Below are 20,477 nucleotides of genomic sequence, written 5' to 3'. Positions count from 1 at the left end.
GCAGGAAGTTTGCTGGAAAGGGTCGACGGTACATACGTATAGGGATGGATATACCATCTACCAGAGCTGCAGCAATAGACATGAGCTGGGCACAGCTTTTATCGTGATGGCTTGTTGAGGATCAAAGGCCGTTTCTTCAATATCAGCATAATCAACGTGCACAGCCCTCACCTAGCAAGTGACGATGACGATAAGGACGCTTTCTACGCGCAGCTGGAACGTGACGGCTGTCCAAGCCATGATGTCAAAATCGTTATCGGAGATCTCAACGCTCAGGTTGGCCAGGAGGAGGAATTTAGATTGATTATAGGGAAGTTCAGCGCTCACCAGCTTACGAACGAAAACGGCCTTAGACTGATTGATTTCGCCGCCTCGAAGAACATGGCCATAAGTAGTACCTACTTCTAGCACAGCCTCCCGTATCGGTACACCTGGAGATCACCCCAACAAACTGAATCGCAAATCGACCACGTTTTGATTGATGGAAGACACTTCTCGGACATTATCGACGTCAGAACTTATCGCGGCGTAAACATCGATTCAGACCACTACCTAGTGACGGTTAAAGTGCGCTAACGACTCTCCGTTGTGAACAACATTTGGTACCGACGCCCGCTACGGTACAATCTGGAACGACTCAAGCTACCCGAAGTCGCAACTGATTACGCGCAAAGCCTTGAAGCAGTGTTGCCGGAAGAGGGAGAGCTCACCGAAGCCCCTCTTGAGGACTGCTGGAGTAGTCTCAAAGCAGCCATAAACAACGCAGCGGAAGGTGCCATTGGGTTCGTGGAAGCAAATCGACGGAACAGTTGGTTCGACGAGTAGTGTCAGACGGTCTTGGACGAGAAGAATGCAGCGCGGGCGATGATGCTGCAGCAAGGCACCCGTCAAAACGTGGAACGATACAAACAGAAGCGAAGACAGCAAACCCATCTATTCCGGGATAAAAAGCGCCGCCTGGAAGAGTTAGAGTGCGAAGAGATGGAGCAGCTGTATCATTCTCAAGAAACACGTAAGTTCTACAAGAAACTAAATGCATCCCGCAAAGGCTTTGTGCCGCGAGCCGAAATGTGCCGGGATAAGGATGGAGGTATCTTGACGGACGAACGTGAGGTGATTGAAAGGTGGAAGCAGCACTACGATGAACACTTAAACGGCGCAGAGGAGGAAGATCAAGACAGCTGGAGGAATGGCTTCATCAGTACGGAGGGACAGGTTGGCCACATATCTGCACCCATTGATAGCCAGGATCTGGGATACAGAACAGCTACCGGAGGAGTGGAAGGAGGGAATAATATATCCAATATACAAAAAGGGTGACAAGTTAGAATGTGAGAACTATCGAACGATCACCATTCTAAATGCAGCCTATAAAGTGCTTTCCCAGATCATCTTCCGCCGTCTATTGCCACTGGCAAGCAGATTTGTGGGAAGTTATCAAGCCGGTTTTGTGGACGGGCGATCGACGACAGACCAAATCTTTATGTTGCGGCAGATCCTCCAAAAGTGTCGCGAATATCAAGTCCCTACGCACCACCTATTCATCGATTTCAAAGAGGCTTATGATACCATCGACCGCGAAGAGCTATGGAAGATTATGGACGAGAATGGTTTTCCCAGGAAACTGACTAGACTGATCAAAGCAACGATAGATAGAGTACAGTGCTGTGTGAAGATATCGGGTGCATTATCGGACCCGTTTGAAACACGCAAAGGACTTCGACAAGGCGATGGTCTTTCCTGCCTCCTGTTCAATATTGCGCTATAAGGTGTTATGAAACTGGCGGGCTTCAACATGCGGGGCACGATCTTCAATAAATTCAGCCAGTTCATTTGTTTCGCTGACGACGTGGACATTGTCGGAAGAACGTTCCAGGTGGTTGCTGAACAGTCTACCATGCTGAACAATCCCGAAAAAATGGTGTTCAACTCAAATCCGGCCGGTACAAGACGAAGGGGAGCGCAACGAGCTAGGTGGTTTGACCAAGTGGAGCAGGATCTTGGAAGTGTGGAGCGATCGGGGAATTGGAGGTTAGCAGCCATGGACCGAGTTAGTTGGTGTAACATTGTGGCGCAGGTCATGTCTTGAAGGACGTAGAGCCAGCAAAAGTAAGTAAGTAATGCATTCGTATATCATGGGGCCTTCCTTAGCCGAGTGGTTAGAGTCCGTGGCTACAAACCAAAGCCATGCTGGAGGTGTCTGGGTTCGATAGCTGGTCGATCCAGGATCTTTTCGTAATGAAAATTTCCTTGACTTCCCTGGGCATACAGTATAATCGTACCTGCCATACGATATACGAATGTGAAAATGGCAACTTTGGCAAAGAAAACTCTCAGTTAATAACTGTGGCAGTGCTCATAAGAACACTTCTGAGAAGCAGACTATGTCCCCATGAGGACGGAAACGCCAAGAAGAATAAGAAGAAGAAAATATCGCGAGGCAAACACGAAGATGCCCTGGGAAGTCAAGAAAATTTCCATGAATTTGAACTTACGACTCTTGGTTTTACTGAATAGCTGCGCGTTTACCGCTACGGCTATTTGGTGTATACCATGTTTATTTCAGTTTTAACACTTTTTAAGATATTTTTTTCTATAAAACCTGCACTTATATGCATAAAATCCAATCCATTTCACTACAAACCTTCTGCAATTATGTTTATTAGGGTATCAACTAGTGTTGCCATTCTGGGCCCAATTTAACGCGATCAACTATTATACAGAACGAAACACTAACAAAGAATCAATTTTCAATACATTTGAAACGAATATCCCGTACAAACTTCGAATTGTAAGTGCCAGCTGGTGGCGCAACCAATTGAGTTGAAATTTTAAGAAACATATTCTCTTACCCTAAAACACACATCTAGAGGGTGCCCCATTGAGTTTTGTGTTAGCCCTCCTAAAACTTTGATGTTCTATGATTTTAAAAGGCGTTATTTCTCTATGATTTATTTCAAATAAACTAGTTGTCTCAGAGTTCCAACATTTTTTTGGTAGCTTTTGACATATTTCAAATTCTGTTTTGACCCATTGTCACCCCCATCGACGGTACTCTTATTCCGTTTCTACCCATTACGTGCTGGTCAGCCCAAATTCAAATAACTAATCGTCACAAAAATGTATAAAATGTTTTAGGATGCTCTCGTGAATCTTTGTTGATCTTGTATGATAATGTTAAATTTGTGTTTTTTTATAAACATTGTAGCTCTTCTTTTTCCATTTGGCTTGACCATATGAAACCGATATTGGTGATATATTTGTATCATCAAAATATCACATGTTATCCCCTATGAGAAAATTTCTCTTGTAAATATTTGATAGATTATCCAGTTGTTTTCACTTTTCTACCATATCATACGAACACGCACGCCAAACAACGATTACGTTTGCAAAGTGCAACGAGCACCGATCATTTGGACGGATTGACGGCAAAGCGAGAGCGCTACTACTGACCTACTAAATAAACTTCTCCAGTATATCGTATTTTCTCCCGTCTCTCGTGCTTTCAAGTTGTCAGTACCAACATTATGTCTTGTACAACAGTTAATTTTGAACATCCAAGACGTGTGTATCGCATTGGTGGATTTTTGCTATTACGGTTGACATTCGCAAAATATTTTGGAATTGTGTGTTATGGTACTGTGCTTATGTACTATGCATTTAAATGATGAAATGCATCTAAATGAGTAATCATCAGGCAATTTAATGATAATTTATTAAAAACAATATTAATCTTTTCGACAATTGCAAGAAATATACACGTGCTTTATCGTCAACTGTGTTAGTTTGTGCAGTATGGAAATGTTGCTTGGAGAAGTGTATTAAGTTACGTTTGTGCTGTGAAGGTGTGAATAGAAAGCAAGATTATGTGAGATGTTTAAAATACGAAGAAATGAAACGAAAAGGAGAAAGTTGAAAGTGTGCATCTTCCTGTTCAACTGCCTTGAATGGAAGTTGCAGTAACTTTTCATTTCTACAACGAATCATGCCAAAATCAGCTGTGTCTAGAAATACAATTCTAGAACTCTAGCAAATAATTTCTTGGTGTATGGCATACTTGATAGAAAAATTTGAAATGTACAGAAATTGGAAAACGAAATTATTCTTTTTATTTTACGATTGTGACTAACGATCGATGATATGAACCAACAAAAACGAAGAGAAGTGGTAAGTAAAATTTTAATATAGTACAATGGTCAGTCATATGTGTTTAATGCATTTGATAAATGACGCTCGTGATATAGTTTATGTGAACATTTTTTTATGTGACTCCGCTTAATCCAACAATTGCAATTCAATTTAAAAAAATATGCTGAATCATATTATGTGTTTTAAAACTCAATAGCTGTAAGAGAAAGGAGAGAATTGCATTAATTTGAGAATGTTATTCGGTAAACGAATGTTTCTTTTTGGAACTGAAAAATGAATAAACTTATTGTTGTGTTCTACAGCTCTTACAGTCTTACCATCTGGATCATTGCATTGAATCGCAAAAAGCCACAGTGAAACTTTGAACAATGTTGATAGAGACTAATTCGTTAAATGGGTTAAAAGGGACAACTGTATGCAAAAACGTATCAATTTCATATACATATAAGCCAGCAGTAGTCGTTGTAGATTCCCAATCATCTTCAGATTTTAAATTGATATTAATATATTTTGGTGGTAGCATCCGAAGCTATGAAGCTAAAAGTATCTGAGTTCGGTCCAGGATCTTTTCATAATAGAATTTGGACACAGAGTATCATCGTATCTGTAACACAATGTACGAATGCAAAAAAGCAACTTTTTCAAAGAAAATTGTGGAGGTGCTCATAGAACACTGAGTTAAGAAACCAAGGACCAAGCTTGGTCCACAGAGGTTCGATTAACCATTCACAATGTGCACAAAATAAAATTCAAAAGCCAATTACTGCACTTGACACGTTCATGAGGGAATCGAATAATTGTTAGTTAGATATCCATTTTATTTTAGATCAACGAATCCATCTTCCAGTTTTCTAATAGGTGAAAGTCATTTGAAATTTTTGAAACCGTCATCTTATCATATCATATATATCATATCAATATGTCTCCAATTATTATGATAATATAATGATTCCAAACAGTTCTAATAATTTTTTTTTTCAAATCCCTCGATGTTAAAAATTAGCAAAAATAAAGTCAATAGGTATAAATGATATCAACGAACTTGTTAGTACTGTCCCAAAATGCAGACAGCATTTTGTAAAAAAAATTATATTATTTTTAAATTTATTTTTTTAAAATTTATATTTGTATTTTTATATTTTGTTTATTATCCAGTTTTCCCGTTTTCGTCATAATCATAACTAAACTCTGATGGGTCATGTGAACTGGAGACATATTTACATGATATATACGATATGCTAGCAAGATGATTCCAAAAATTACAAATAATTATAGTCCATCAAAAATTTTGAAATTTACTGGATATTAAAACCATCCCCAGTGAAAGCAAATTTGACGAAAACCCATGATTTTGCCTATTTTCTATATATACAGGTCGGAGGTCACAAATTGTTTAGAAAAAATATTTTGGTTTGATACAGTGTTTGAGTATTTTTTTAATTAAATTTTTTTTATTCCATCTGATAAACACAGACATTTTAAAGTCGATTTCAATGAACAACTCATTGTTCAGATTTTTGGGCTAATAACTTGCCAGATTACCTTTTTTGAGTTGAACTATTAGAATAATGGAGCATGAAATAGATTGTTGTTGATGATTGATTCTTGTTATTTCAAAATATATTTGAATATTTCAATTTAAGTATTGAGTATGTTGCCGAATTTGTGAAAATGTCTTGAAAATCGAAATTTTATCATAATTTGAGCAAATAATTCAGTTATGGAGGCAAGGTTTAAAAAGCCTGTTCATCATGTGAAAATTAGCAAATCTGGCAATACTACCATTTTGTGGACGCTTGGTATGGAATGGCTCAAATATAAAATGATAATTTTGTCAAATGAAAACTGTAGGAGTACTAAGCTAATAAGGGTCTTTCCCTGCGTGGTTAATTGTTTTCATCAAATAAACGTATCTCTAAACGAAGCAATGCATTGCAATGTTTTGAAGGAATCACGATGCATGGAATTGAAATGCTAATGCTAAGTAATGTTTGTGATTATTTAGTATGATAACTTGTTTTATGAAGTCCTTTTAAAAAATGGCTTGTCACGCGCTGCCTGACCCCCTCCCCCTTGGAGTGTAGCATAATTTGTGCATGATCCCTTGAATGTAACATCATATAGAAACTTATAAAAGAGTCAATCCAAGTAAAGTAGAAATCGTACTAGCATGACAGTTTGAAGTTGGGTATTTGATCAGATTGATTAAGAATTGGATAAGATACAAATTCGAGTAGATGAAATTATTCAATCAATTCAATTTTAAATCATATCCAAATCCAACGATAACTGCATATGTAAACAGTTTGAAATAAACATCCTTATATGATCTCTTGTTTGCTGGGTGCTAAGCACTGAACCAGGTTTGTCCTCAAACAAAATTGTTGTTTCAATCCTGATATTCTCGTTAAATAAAAAATCTGGTTTTAAAAAAAGGTTGAGCAGGTATGTCACAAAACATTTCACAAGAATGCATGGTCAGATAATCCAGTGCATGATTCTCAAAAACTCTGGGCAACATTTTCAGATAACACCAAGTGGAATTCTGACTGAATCTTCTACGTGTATCTGAAAAATCTAAGTTTATTTATGGAACTTTGACAAAGCCCAAAGTGTAATCCAGATTCTGACGTAATCCTGGCACAATCTTCACAGAACCTAGGCAAGCGCATCACAAAATCTTTGAATATTCTATTCATGAATGAGCAGTCTGGTCAACATACAAAATCTGTTTTTGATAATTTTTTCATATTTTCTGGTAATGCAACCTTAAACAACTGAATTATAAGCTATTGGATCATCGAAAACCCTTCGGTTGTAAACATAGTACAGAAGATGGAAAATATTTGCCTCTGTTTCTTGATCTGAATAAGAGTGTGTCAGCGAATGTAACACGTGGTGACACAAAGTGATCGGAGCCATACAGTGGGTGGTGTGTGTCTGTCATTTTTTTTTCTTTCGTGGCTCGTTACCTTCCATGAACGTTAAATGTCATGCGTGTTGTGTGAATGTAGGCGAATGAATAGGGTAAAATTATGACTTGGGCGGCATCCACAAATTACGTAACGCTCTAGGGGGAGGGAGGGGAGTACGCTCAAGCGTTACGGCTCATACAAAAATTTCAATAATGTCATACAAAAAGCGTTACGGAGGGGAGGGAGGGGGTCAATAATTTTTAATTTTAGCGTTACGTAATAAATGGATGCTGCCTTGTGTGTCAATGATCGTTAAATTTTCCAAAGCCTGCATCGGGCACTAATAATTGCACGCCATGCAATATTATTTTCTAAATTTGACCCATGGTTTGGAAAGGTAGGGCAAGACGATTTAAAAGAAATATTTTTTCTCAACTACCCGGTTTTGTTACGACGTTTATTGTAACAACGTGATTTTTCGCGCATTTTTTTACCCGCGACGTCGTCCGACTTACAAAGCTTTGTGTACTATATATGGTACAGTATTTTTTTTGTTTTTTACAAGGGGAAAATCTGCAAACAGATCCCCTCATAAGGTAACTCAGGGAATGCGGGGATGACGCACCAACGACGACCCGCTAAAACCAGCCTACACACCAAATTTTCGATATATCTTCCAGCAATTTTGTTTACTGAAACCGATTCAGCAATACATCCTTTTGCTGATGTACAGCACTTTTGAAATTGTTTACTGGAATTCAGCAATCTGACTTGCTGGATACTTGTCAACACCATCAGATTTACTGAATTTCAGTAACTTATATGACAAATGATTGATAACCAGCAATCGATTTGAAATTTTGCCGCAAATCAGTAAACATAATTACTGAACTCCAGCAAAAGTTGTACTTGTCACAGTCGATAGCAACCACAAAAACAACCGAGATTTTGTTGTCTCCCACTGGTTCCATTTGCCAATCTGCAGTTTGTTGGGTTATGGAAAACGTATAATCTATTAGTCGTACATCTCTCACAATATCTGAGTAAGTACTATATTTAGTAGAGAACTAAATATTGCAATTTAACGCAAGTGTTTATTTCTTTTCTAGGATGATAACAAAACCGGAATGGAAAATCAGCCTCTTCCTTTCCCTTGCAAAAGCATGTTTAATTTGTAGAAATAAATGTGTTTGGCATGAAACAAAGTTGCATTTTTATAATTTTCGTAGTGAACTTTACCGAAACTATACATCAACCAGATCCTGGTGACTCAAAATTGCTAAAAAGCAGTAAAAAATCCCACTAAAGCAACAAATAACCAAGTGCTGATTATTCAGTAAGTGAAAATGTACTTTGCTGGATGATCAGTAAAACAGCTGTCATTTTCACGCAAATTCGCTTTGCTGAAAGATCCAGCAAATTTCATTTTGCTGGATCGATTGCTGAATTTACAGCTCAAAAAAAAATCAGCAAAAATTTGCTGGTTTACAGCAATAAAATTTTGGTGTGTATGCACTGTGCTTGAGCAATTCTTTTAGAATTGCTCAAGTGGTGAACAGTGCATCGACATGACCCTTGGACTCAGACCCTTATCTCCCCAGAACCACCTTACGGTATTTCTACGGGAAGGGACCAGTGCATATAGCACAACACGTGTAGCAGAAGTAGCCTAGGCAAACTACTTCTCCTAGCCGACTTAAACAATGTTACAATGGACCAGCCTCGGCAGGGCTAATCCTTTGCAGCCAACTCTTAGTCGGCGCGCCATAGGCGCTGCCATTCTAACATAATGTGAGTGACACCGTTGTTACTGCATTCCAGCACTCGACATATATGTATATGTCAAGTATATGTACTATGATCATTAGCAGTTATTATAGCAGTTCACGAAAACTTTTTCTTGCAGAAAAAGGTGGCAACAAATTGTCGGGTTGCTTGAAATATGCCAATTTTTATCTCATTACCGCTATACAGGGTGATTACTATATCCTGTCAGTAAAATAAGTAATCATAGTAAAAAGATGGTTGTATGAATTTTAATTTCCAGTGCATCCAGTTTTAGACATCTATAGCATTTGTCTTCGCTGTACATAGATAACATTTTTTTTCCAGCCACATGTGTTGTTTCAGAAGCATTACAGTTAATTCGCACGTTATTCAAAAGCATATATTTTAACCAAAAAATACATATTTTTTTCGCTAAAATTTTCCAAAATCAGTCTTATGCTATTCCCTAGTAAGTCTAAAAGATTGTGGTAACATGCTGTTTCAATCAGGATTTTTTTTCAGCGGAGTTTAGTCAAAAATACGTATCTGTGGAAAACGTGCGTGCCAGGTGCAATGCCTTTAAAACAACACATATGACTAAAACTAAGGTAAATGAAAAAAGATTTAATCTTTACTTTGTCGAAACAAACTTTATAGATGTTCAAAACAGGATGTATACTGGAAATTAAAATTCATGCATACATCTTTTATATACGACCATTTACTTTACTGTCAGGAATTAGTAATCACCCTGTAATTCCAATCACTGCTGAGATTTTCCAGGCAATCATTGATGCTGATTCCACTCTTCTACCAATCATTGATTTTGAACAAGTTACAAGTACTTGGTAAATCATTGTTACAAAGTTCGTTCTTTCATCTTAACAGCTTAACTGAAAACAATTAAATCGAGCAAAAAACTATAAATAACAGCCAATTAGACGTGTAATCCCAGAGATATTGACAAACACTTTTATATACATTTTTTTTAGAACGTAAAGCCAAGCTTTTGCACGGGAGTGTATGTATCCAATATGAGTCAAAAGTTCTTTTATGTTTTTTTCATAAAGCGATATGAAATTCACCCTTCCTTAAAAAATAAACTGTTCTTTCAAATTACCCGCACAGCTTGCAACTACAAACTTGCTTAATCTTTCTCAGCGTTGGTTCTTCCAATGTATTTTCCTTGAATTTTTACTTCCTCGAATCTCAGTTTTTATTTATTTTTTTATAATCTTTCTCTATTATCTCCTCCATCTATCTTCTACCCAGGGCTGAGAAAGTAAATACAGTTCGATACTCCGTATCTCGATATCGAGTTAGAGAACCAGAGTAAAAGTTGGTTTTCATGGCTAACTCGATGGTCCCTTGGATCGCAGTTGCACTGCTTTTGTGTTCTGTAACTCGATACCTCCCTAACTCGATGGTCCCATCAATATCGAGTAAGGGAGAGTTGACTGTAGTAGTAGGCTTGAAATTCGAAAAACTCACGGTGCTCTCCATACTGGCTATTAGCGTGAATTTTATTAAGTAGCCTATGTTGGATGCATATTTTTTCTAAATGAATACACTGCCCGTTCGATTCAAGCATGGTTCATTTTTTGGACGGTTAAATTTCGGCAACTCTATACCGTTTGGTTTGAGCACTGTTCAATTATGGCAACACGGAAATGCATATACAAAAAAAAATGTATCATGGGTCAGTCATCAATTCTGTTAATCTCAAAGTTTCTGGGGCGTTTTTGAGGCTTACTATGTTCACAAACGGTAAATTTAATTCGTGGTCATTTTTATAGTGATAAAAATTTGAATAAAAACCACCGTTCGATTTTGGCACGATTTGAGCAACATGTTTTCTTTGTATGTTGCCAATACCGAACCTTAGCAAAGCTTGAGATCATATTGAAAACTAATTTTGATGCTGTGATGTTGCAAATGATGAAAGTAAATTGAAAATTGTTTCTGCTTTCATTGAGAGCAAATTGTAAACTCACTGAGATATTCATAGTTACATTTGATATCGAAATGACCCTGCAACAAGATGAATGCTTTATTTTCATGTTATCATAGTTTTCATACATGAAGACTAAACAATTGAGGGGGTTAGAAGCAATGGGGTGTATTCCCAAAACTTAACTGTTGGCTTGAGCGTGCCGATAAAAAACGTGCATTATGGGTTTTTTAGTACCTATTATTTTAACGTAAAGTATGGAACAACATTTTGCATCAAATACCGAACACTGTGTTCATTCTGTTTCATATTCCGAACACCTTGATTCAAATTCCATGAGTTACCGCACGACTCTGTATTCGCAAATAATTTTGTTTGAGATAGTAATGCTAAATCTCGAACTAGAGAATTATTTCAACCCCAATGTATAAAAAACATTTAAAGACATTAAAATTGGATTGTAATCGACTGCCGTTTCCTAGAAATTCGAAGACATACTTCAGCGAAACATTTCAACCAAATCGAGTGTTCGGAATATGAGTCTGTTCGGAATTTGAGACAAAACGATCCTTTTCGGTCAATCATCAGCTGTATGGAATGTAGGGACCACCCTGAAAACAATTCTATTGAAGTGGACTTTAAAATTAAGTTTGGAAACCAACTTCCAAATCTCTAATTTTTTCACTCATTGATAATGGTCTCAATGTTTCTTTCATCACAGTATATTAAAATAGATCCTTCACTTTGGAATAAAATAAATTAAACGTATGTATTTTTTGGGGAATGAGAGTATATTCGAAGCATTTGTTTTATGATAATGTGATGTGAACGTGAGAAAAAAATCTATAAAATTCTTAATCGACGCGTCATTAAAATAATGAAATATTCTTACTGCTATTTGGTCATTTATACAAAAACCAATGACAATATAACGGCTTCACCATTTTAAGCTTATGCACTATCAATACAATTCACCCTTGCTAAAACATTCAGCAATAAATAAATTCTAGACTCTATTGTACATGATGTTTGAATAGGTTCAACTATTTAATTTATTGTATTTTTTACTCGGATGAAGATTAAATTCTTCAGTCGTTCATGATTAATGATAAAATAAATAATGTTGTTATGTTTAGAGGGACATGGCGGAAGTGTGCCACCCGGAGCAAGCGTGCCACTTACAATTTCACAGAGTTCAAATCAATTTTCTAATGTTTAAACCCGGTTAAGAATAAATTGAATTCTAATTGGGGTTTGTGTAACCATTACAGTTGAAAATGTTTACTATGATAAATAAGAGGAATGTCTACAACTCGCCAATGTGAAAATTGCTTATTATTATAAGAATGTAAAACTGGAATGTCGAGTTTGGCTCCCATTGAATTCAAAACATGATGATTTGATGGCAAGTATTGATGATTTACGAATGTTCAATATACTTGTAAAGTTTTGCATTTATACCAAAACATTATATCTTATGGGGCTTCTCCATTTTAATCAAATCAAGTTTTGTTTTTTTTTTTTCAAAATTGCATTAAATCAATAGTAGAAAACCTAATTCAAATCAAAATAAACAATCTAGGACTTTCAAAAAGGTTTCTGAAAAGTATTACTATTATTTCGACAGCCAAATAGCCTGAAAATTAAAATTATTGCGCAATATTATTTTACAACACGATTTTACAATAAAGTTAACTTTGTCTCGCAGGTATTATCTATATTTACTTTAGAATGTGGCGTTTAGGCGAGGAAACAACAGATTTGTTGCATTTTACTTTGGTGGTGTTTTTACACCATACAAGTTGAACTCTTGCCCCGTGCCTGTGAAAAACTTCTTAAAAAAAGACATTGTCAAAAACTTCAAATCAACAAGAATATATTATACTTTTAAAAACCAAAATTGCGTTGCTTCGGCCATATTCTTAACTACGACTCTCAAATTGGACAATCACATTGATTTTTAATGCTATTGGTCAAATACTGAATACTCTGTCCCAAATGAGGGTCCTTCAACCACCAACTAATGACGTGGTATAACATTTTCGTTTGTTGCTTGTCTTATTAAAATTAAAGCTACATGTTCAATTTAACAGACACCATATTTTTTTCTTTTTTCAGGGATTATTTCACCTTCTTATTTTGGTGATGCTGATACCAATATTGACTACACATGGGTTAGGATACGATTCCGCTTCATCATGCGATCCAAATGCATCACGGAAAGGGCGGTCGGCACAGTTAATTAGAACAATTCCATGCGATCTGAGCATTCAAGCGTACTGCAATCTTCCAGGAGCATCCTACCCTTGGCATGCTGTTCGGCGGTTTGTACATGAAAACCAAGGTCTAATGCGAAGAATGTATGGTGATGTAAGACACATATCTGTGTTAAAGGCAGAGATAGATGATAATGAAATTCATCTGGAAGATGTACATCATGCCGCCGAGAAATATTCACGTCTTAATGCAGGAAAAAAAGTAAAGCATTTATATGCTCCGCATCATGAGTATAATCGTGAAAAAGGGAATGACGTCCTCACAGAGCCTTATTTCAGACCCACACAAAAAACATCTACCACTACTACTACTCCACCTTCTACTACTACTCCTACTACTTCTACTACTACTGCTACTACTACTATTATTAGTTCTTCCACTCCAACTACAACTACAAATAGTGTCACAGAAATAAACACAATCAAACCATCAACGAATCAACCACCAACCACAAGTGCCAAATTCGTTCCAATCAAAACTACTAGCAAGCCAACATTTTTAAATATCACATTAAACAGTATAAAACCAGATACAGTAGACTTCCCTGCAAAGCCCAATAGAACCAAAATTGTGATGAATACAGCAAATGGCAGTACAATCGATATTGAAAAACTTTCTACTATAGCCATCTTGGAAACCAATGAAACGTTGCTCGGTAACATGTCGATTATCGAAAAAGAAGAGAATAAAGTTTCACATCTGAAAGTGCAAACTGAAAATAGTACTATTACACAAGACGTTACTACTCCATCGAGTTACATAGCTTCTAAGACAAAAAATGAAGAAAATTTATCAGATGCACTTGTAGACTCTTCAAAAGAGAATATGATAAATACAGTAACGGAGAAAAATGATACCATAAAAGATTCAGTGAAAAATTCAAAACCGATGGGCGGGCAACTATTTCAAGATGTTGCCCAAAAAGATCAACTTCCTGTGGGAGTAAAAGGAGTGTAAGTATAAAATAGATTCTTCTTTGAAATAGGTAAATTCATTTAGAACGTTCTTCAAACTTAATAATAACACAAAGGATCTCATTCACTGCTCAAGACATTATTCTTGAACAATTTAATAAATCTTCACAACATTATTTTTAGAATATAGATATGTATATAGAGGACGGTGTAAAGTTGATGGTAGTGGGGAATTAATAACCATCTCAATAATTCCTAAGCTAAGAAGAAAACAAAATCAATACGAATACTCTACCCATAACTGCATATTTGTAACATTCGACAAAAGTAGGCATTGAGTAAATGGAATAGCAAGTGTGCATTTTATGGCAGTATGGGAGTAATCTAAAATTTCTAAAAATTACCAAGAACTCAAAAGTGCTTCTATGAGGCTGAAATTTTGTACAACTCATATCAGATACTGGGTTAATAGTCAGTAAATAATTCTGATAGAAATTTAATTACTTCTACATACGAGGCTCATATATAATCTCAATGCGTCTGTTATGCGGTTACAATTACCTATGTGACGAAACAACCTGGTATTTTTTTCGAAGTTTCTAGAACAATCTCGCAGAATACAGAAAGTTGATAGAAAGTATTTATCATTTGATGACTCTTTTTTATATTTCTGGCTATTGTTCCGTGTAGGTTTATAATATAAATAGAGATTATCAAATATAACTCTTTTTATTTACGAATAAACTTTCATGCAAATTTTCAAAGTGGCATTTAGCAGATTCACGTACCTTGTATTCAATGCACAATCCGATAATGTGCGTCACATGATAGTTTTCTTATCTACGATGCCATCCAATATATGACAAACGTGGTGTGACAATATTTTGGGGAATTCTATACTTTATGCGGATATATACCCGCCTAAAGAGTGGAATACATTTATTTCTGAAAAATGTGTCTATTTTTCGAAAAATCACTTTACTTTTGCATGATAAAAAAAAAACTAAAATCACTAGTAAGGTAAGCAAATACCTTCAAACTCTAATATGTTGCTTATCTTGACAGATAGGCTTATTTCATCTGCGACTTACAGACTTCTTCAGTTTCCAGCATTATTTCCTTTTTTCTTTTGCAAAAACAAAAGTTAAGTGTTAAAGATCAATTAGAAGTTTTTCTTGAACATATTCTAATATCACTCCATAAACTTAAAAAAATGTAGTAACAATTATTTTCAACATTATCACATCATATTTTAACATTCAACTTATCACTACGCAACTTCACGGAGCAGTATATTTTTGGTTCGTTTTTATATCGTGAGTTTCAGTGGTGAACTGTAAGCACAGTTATATTCTTATACTAGTGGTCCCGGCAAACTTCGTCTTGCCATCAAGTAGGCTGTTGAAAAGCGCTACGAATCGTCCCATACAAAATGACAGTTCCGTTCACTCTCGTTTTTTCGACTTTCCTGGTGAATATCCTGGAACTTTTATACACGCAAACACGTCGGAACCCTTGACGAATAAAATGGAGAAAGAATCATCCAAATCCGCTGACCCGTTTGTAAGCCATTTCGTGACATACAAACACCATTCCATTTTTATTTATATAGATGAAGTATGTTTGGAATTTAAGACCTCTAAAAGGTTTAATAACATTACCAGTTAAAATATTCAGGTAAAATGGGGTCTTTTAAACAATTTATTGAAGTAAATTCTTTGGTTTATAAAGATGGCGAAGAAAAATACCGAATGCTATCTAAAATGTACCTTAGCCTGGGACACGGTTATATGAAAAATTTGGATTCTCGCTCCAGTCCACTTTTTGGAATGCATTTAGGTCTCATAACAACTGTGCAATATTTCAGCTCGATCAGTGAAACTATATTTACGCGCCAGCCGTTCAAAGTTTGCATAGGATTTACTATGGGAAAACTTACTTTTGCAAAGAAGAATCACCAGAGGTCGCCCATTGTCCTCTATAAAAATTCTGAACACAGATCTCGATAGATATTTACATGTAGCGTTTATTACCGAGAATGTAGTAAACTCAACTTTATTACACTTTATTCATACCGCCCATTATGTGTGATTTTTTATGTTCCACAGTAATATAAAAATATTTTGTTTCAATCTTAAAAAATCTGTCTCAAACTTATTTCAAAGTTTATCTTGTAGTTCAATTTTATTATTATTTATTTAGTTAACATCTACACAGATAACACTGAATCAACAATTTCACGCCACAATACTCGGTTCGTGGTCGCAGCTCTCCATCCTCGGTTCTGCCCCACGCTCGCCAAATCGATACGCACTTGATCCGCCCACCTAGCTCGCTGCGCTCCACGCCTTCTTGTACCAACCGGATCCGAAGCGAACACCATCTTTGCAGGGTTGCTGTCCGGCATTCTTGCAACATGCCCTGCCCATCGTATCCTTCCAGCTTTGGCCACCTTCTGGATACTGGGTTCGCCGTAGAGTTGGGCGAGCTCGTGGTTCATCCTTCGCCGCCACACACCGTTCTCCTGCACACCGCCGAAGATCGTCCTAAGCACCCGACGTTCGAAGACTCCAAGTGCTTGCAGGTCCTCCTCGAGCATCGTCCACGTTTCATGCCCGTAGAGGACTACCGGCCTTATGAGCGTTTTGTACATGGTACATTTGGTGCGGGCGTGAATCTTTTTTGACCGCAGCTTCTTCTGTAGGCCATAGTAGGCCCGACTTCCACTGATGATGCGCTTCCGTATTTCACGGCTAACGTTATTGTCAGCCGTCAGCAAGGATCCAAGGTAGACGAACTCGTCGACCACCTCGAACGTATCCCCGTCTATCGTAACACTGCTACCTAGGCGAGCCCTGTCGCGCTCGGCCCCACCAGCTAGCATGTACTTTGTCTTGGCCGCATTCACCACCAGTCCAACTTTTGCTGCCTCGCGTTTCAGGCGGGTGTACAGGTCTGCCACCTTTTCAAATGTTCGGCCGACGATGTCCATATCATCCGCGAAGCAAACAAATTGACTGGATCTCGTAAAAATCGTACCCCGGCTGTTAAGCCCGGCTCTCCGCATAACACCTTCTAGCGCAATATTGAACAACAGGCACGAAAGTCCATCACCTTGTCGTAGTCCCCGGTGGGATCCAAACGAACTGGAGTGTTCGCCTGAAACCTTCACACAATTTTGCACACCTTCCATCGTCGCTCTTATCAGTCTCGTGAGCTTCCCGGGAAAGCTGTTCTCGTCCATGATTTTCCATAGCTCTACGCGGTCGATACTGTCGTATGCCGCCTTGAAATCGATGAAAAGGTGATGCGTTGGGACCTGGTATTCACGACATTTTTGGAGGATTTGCCGTACAGTAAAGATCTGGTCCGTTGTCGATCGGCCGTCAACGAAGCCGGCTTGATAACTTCCCACGAACTCGTTTACTACGGGTGACAAACGACGGAAGATGATCTGGGATAATACTTTGTAGGCCGCATTTAGAATGGTGATCGCTCGAAAGTTCTCACAGTCTAACTTGTCGCCTTTCTTGTAGATGGGGCAGATTACCCCTTCCTTCCACTCCTCCGGTAGCTGTTCTGTTTCCCAGATTGTGCCTATCAGCCGGTGCAGACAAATGGCCAGCCTTTCCGGACCCATCTTTATGAGTTCAGCTCCGATACCATCCTTACCAGCAGCTTTATTGTTCTTGAGCTGGTGAATGGCATCCTTAACCTCCCTCAAAGTGGGGGCTGGTTGGTTTCCATCTTCCGCAGTACTGACGAAGGCATTTCCTCCGTTGTCCCGTCCTTCATTGCCTGTGCTCTCAGCACCATTAAGGTGCTCGTCGAAGTGCTGCTTCCACCTTTCGATCACCTCACGCTCGTCCGTCAGAATGCTCCCATCCTTATCCCTGCACATCTCGGCTCGCGGCACGAAGCCGTTGCGGGATGCGTTGAGCTTCTGATAGAACCTACGCGTTTCCTGAGACCGGCACAGCTGTTCCATCTCCTCGCACTCCGTCTCCTCCAGGCGGCGTTTTTTCTCCCGAAAGAGGCGGGTCTGCTGTTGCCGTTTCTGTTTATAGCGTTCCACGTTCTGACGGGTCCCTTGCTGCAGCATGACCGCCCGCGCTGCATTCTTCTCCTTCAAAACCTCCTGGCACTCCTCGTCGAACCAATCGTTCCGTCGACTCCGTCCCACGTACCCGACGTTGCTCTCAGCTGCATCGTTGATGGCTGCTTTTACTGTTCTCCAGCAGTCCTCAAGAGGGGCTTCGTCCAGCTCACCCTCATCCGGTAATGCAGCCTCGAGTTGCTGCGCGTATGCCGCTGCGACATCCGGTTGCTTGAGCCGCTCTAGGTCATACCGGGGCGGCCGTCGGTACCGTACGTTGTTAACGACGGAGAGTTTTGGGCGCAGTTTGACCATCACCAGATAGTGGTCAGAGTCGATGTTAGCGCCACGATAGGTCCTGACGTCGATTATGTCGGAGAAGTGCCGACCATCAATCAGAACGTGGTCGATTTGCGATTCTGTCTGCTGTGGTGATCTCCAGGTGCATCGGTACGGAAGGCTGTGCTGGAAGTAGGTGCTACGAATGGCCATATTCTTGGAGGCGGCAAAATCAATTAGTCGTAGGCCGTTTTCGTTCGTCAGCCGGTGGGCGCTGAACTTTCCAATCGTCGGTCTGAATTCCTCCTCCTGGCCAACCTGAGCGTTTAGATCTCCTATGATGATTTTGACGTCGTGGCTTGGGCAACTGTCGTACTCGCGTTCAAGCTGCGCGTAAAAAGCGTCTTTATCATCATCAGTGCTTCCGGAGTGAGGGCTGTGCACGTTTATTATGCTGAAGTTGAAGAACCGGCCTTTGATCCTCAACTTGCACATTCTCTCATTGATCGGCCACCACCCGATCACGCGCCTCTGCATATCACCCATCACTATAAAAGCTGTTCCCAGCTCATGTGTATTGCCGCAGCTCTGGTAGATGGTATGGTTACCTCTAAACGCTCGCACCATTGATCCCTTCCAACACACTTCCTGCAACGCTACGATGCCGAATCCACGGTCCTTCAGCACGTCGGCGAGTATGCGTGTGCTCCCGATGAAGTTGAGAGATTTACAGTTCCACGTACCGAGCTTCCAATCGCTAGTCCCTTTACGTCGCTGTGGTCTTCGCCGATTGTCCCGGTTCGTATTCTCTCGTTGATTATTCGTTGCTTGATTTTTTTACGGCTGGCTTGCAGGGCCTGACACCAACCCCCTAGATTTCCGGAGGACCATTCCCCCTAAATGTTCGGAGGGCCATAGTGCGCAGTTTAGCTTAGAGTCCTTCTCTGGCACTCGGACGATGATCAGCCGCCCCTAACATGGGGAACAGACGCTGTTGTGAGCCGCTCCTAACATGGAGTACAGACGCTCAAGGTTTGCAGAAGCAAAAGCAAAAGCAAACCCCCCCTTCCCTGTCAGCATACGACCAAAGTTCCCACCGGGGGTTGGTTACCCGATCTTCCCTAAGGTTACTCGTACCCCGGCCAGTACCGCGAGGAGGTAGGGATAGGAGTTGCTGGGCAAGAGGCTAAGGACCGCACAAAGGGGTCTATTTTATTCCTTCAGGTACGCGAGGTACCAATGGTACGCCATGCCCAGCCATTTACCAACCTTGTAGTTCAATTTATATTGATAAAATAAAATTAAAAAAAAATACTAACTATTACTTTTTTCTTTGTTTTCAGTAACGCTTGTCCTGTGAAAGAAGAGGTCGTAGCTCCATTTTGGGCAAACAACACTCGAGGAGAGGTACTTGCATTATTGAACCTGTATCCATTCGAACAATATGTTCACTGGGAAAAATGTGCATATGAATTAAAACAAATGTACTGTAGAGAAGGATGTCGTTGTGAACAACAGTACAGGCTTCACCGTCTATTAGCGTATGATCCACACAATGAATGCCGTGGCATATTCTCAGATTGGTTCAGGTTTCCATCATGTTGTATTTGCAAATGTTATGACATTCCGTTTGATTTCCGTGTTACATCTAGAAGTCCGAGGACAATGAATAAAGAATCAATTCAAACAGTGGAAGATGAATTACAAAATGCTATTTATGACCATGCCGTTGATGAATGGTATCGTCCAAAAAATAATGATGACTTTTGAGTAATATTATATACAAAATAAATATTTAGAGTTAGAGACAATCTATTTATTTGAAAGAACAAACCCAATAGTAGGACGCGGGCCTAATGAAGACATCAAAAACACCTCAGGGAATAAAGAATTGTTACAGTTCTACGCACATCATGCTCGCGCTCCATAAGTTTTCATTACTCTCAAGAAAATGGACTATACACACCCTTGCTAAAGCTTGGGTTCACCCCCTTTAAAACATACAAAAATGTTTTGTCCATATCTCTGTGATTACAGTTTAACTGAGTTTAACTGAAACTCTCTTTGGCTCATTCGAAAGGTAATGAGTCATTTCGAGTTAGTAGGTATTTTTACAAAAATATTTA

General features: G+C 38.9%; 1 protein-coding gene across 1 annotated transcript; it reads left to right on the top strand.

Moving 5' to 3' along the window:
• The first annotated feature begins 2,988 nt into the window (after nt 1–2,988).
• On the top strand, nt 2,989–20,157 carry LOC5569768 (protein spaetzle 4). Its single transcript, XM_021848395.1, has 3 exons — nt 2,989–4,170; nt 12,904–14,015; nt 19,695–20,157. Exons 1-3 carry the CDS (start codon nt 4,144–4,146, stop codon nt 20,119–20,121), a joined length of 1,566 nt encoding a protein of 521 aa, XP_021704087.1. The 5' UTR covers nt 2,989–4,143; the 3' UTR covers nt 20,122–20,157.
• Nucleotides 20,158–20,477: the final 320 nt, after the last annotated feature.

The sequence above is a fragment of the Aedes aegypti genome, chromosome 2 (genome assembly GCF_002204515.2).
Source record: "Aedes aegypti strain LVP_AGWG chromosome 2, AaegL5.0 Primary Assembly, whole genome shotgun sequence".
Classification (NCBI taxonomy): domain Eukaryota; kingdom Metazoa; phylum Arthropoda; class Insecta; order Diptera; family Culicidae; genus Aedes; species Aedes aegypti.
Note: the sequence above shows the minus strand (reverse complement) of the source record. Positions and strands in the feature narration are given on the sequence as shown.

Coding starts and splice junctions, on each gene's coding strand:
- LOC5569768 (XM_021848395.1), top strand. CDS start 4,144: ATGAACCAACAAAAACGAAGAGAAGTG. Junction 4,171..12,903: donor AACAAAAACGAAGAGAAGTG/GTAAGTAAAATT, acceptor TTCTTTTTTCAG/GGATTATTTCACCTTCTTAT. Junction 14,016..19,694: donor CCTGTGGGAGTAAAAGGAGT/GTAAGTATAAAA, acceptor CTTTGTTTTCAG/TAACGCTTGTCCTGTGAAAG.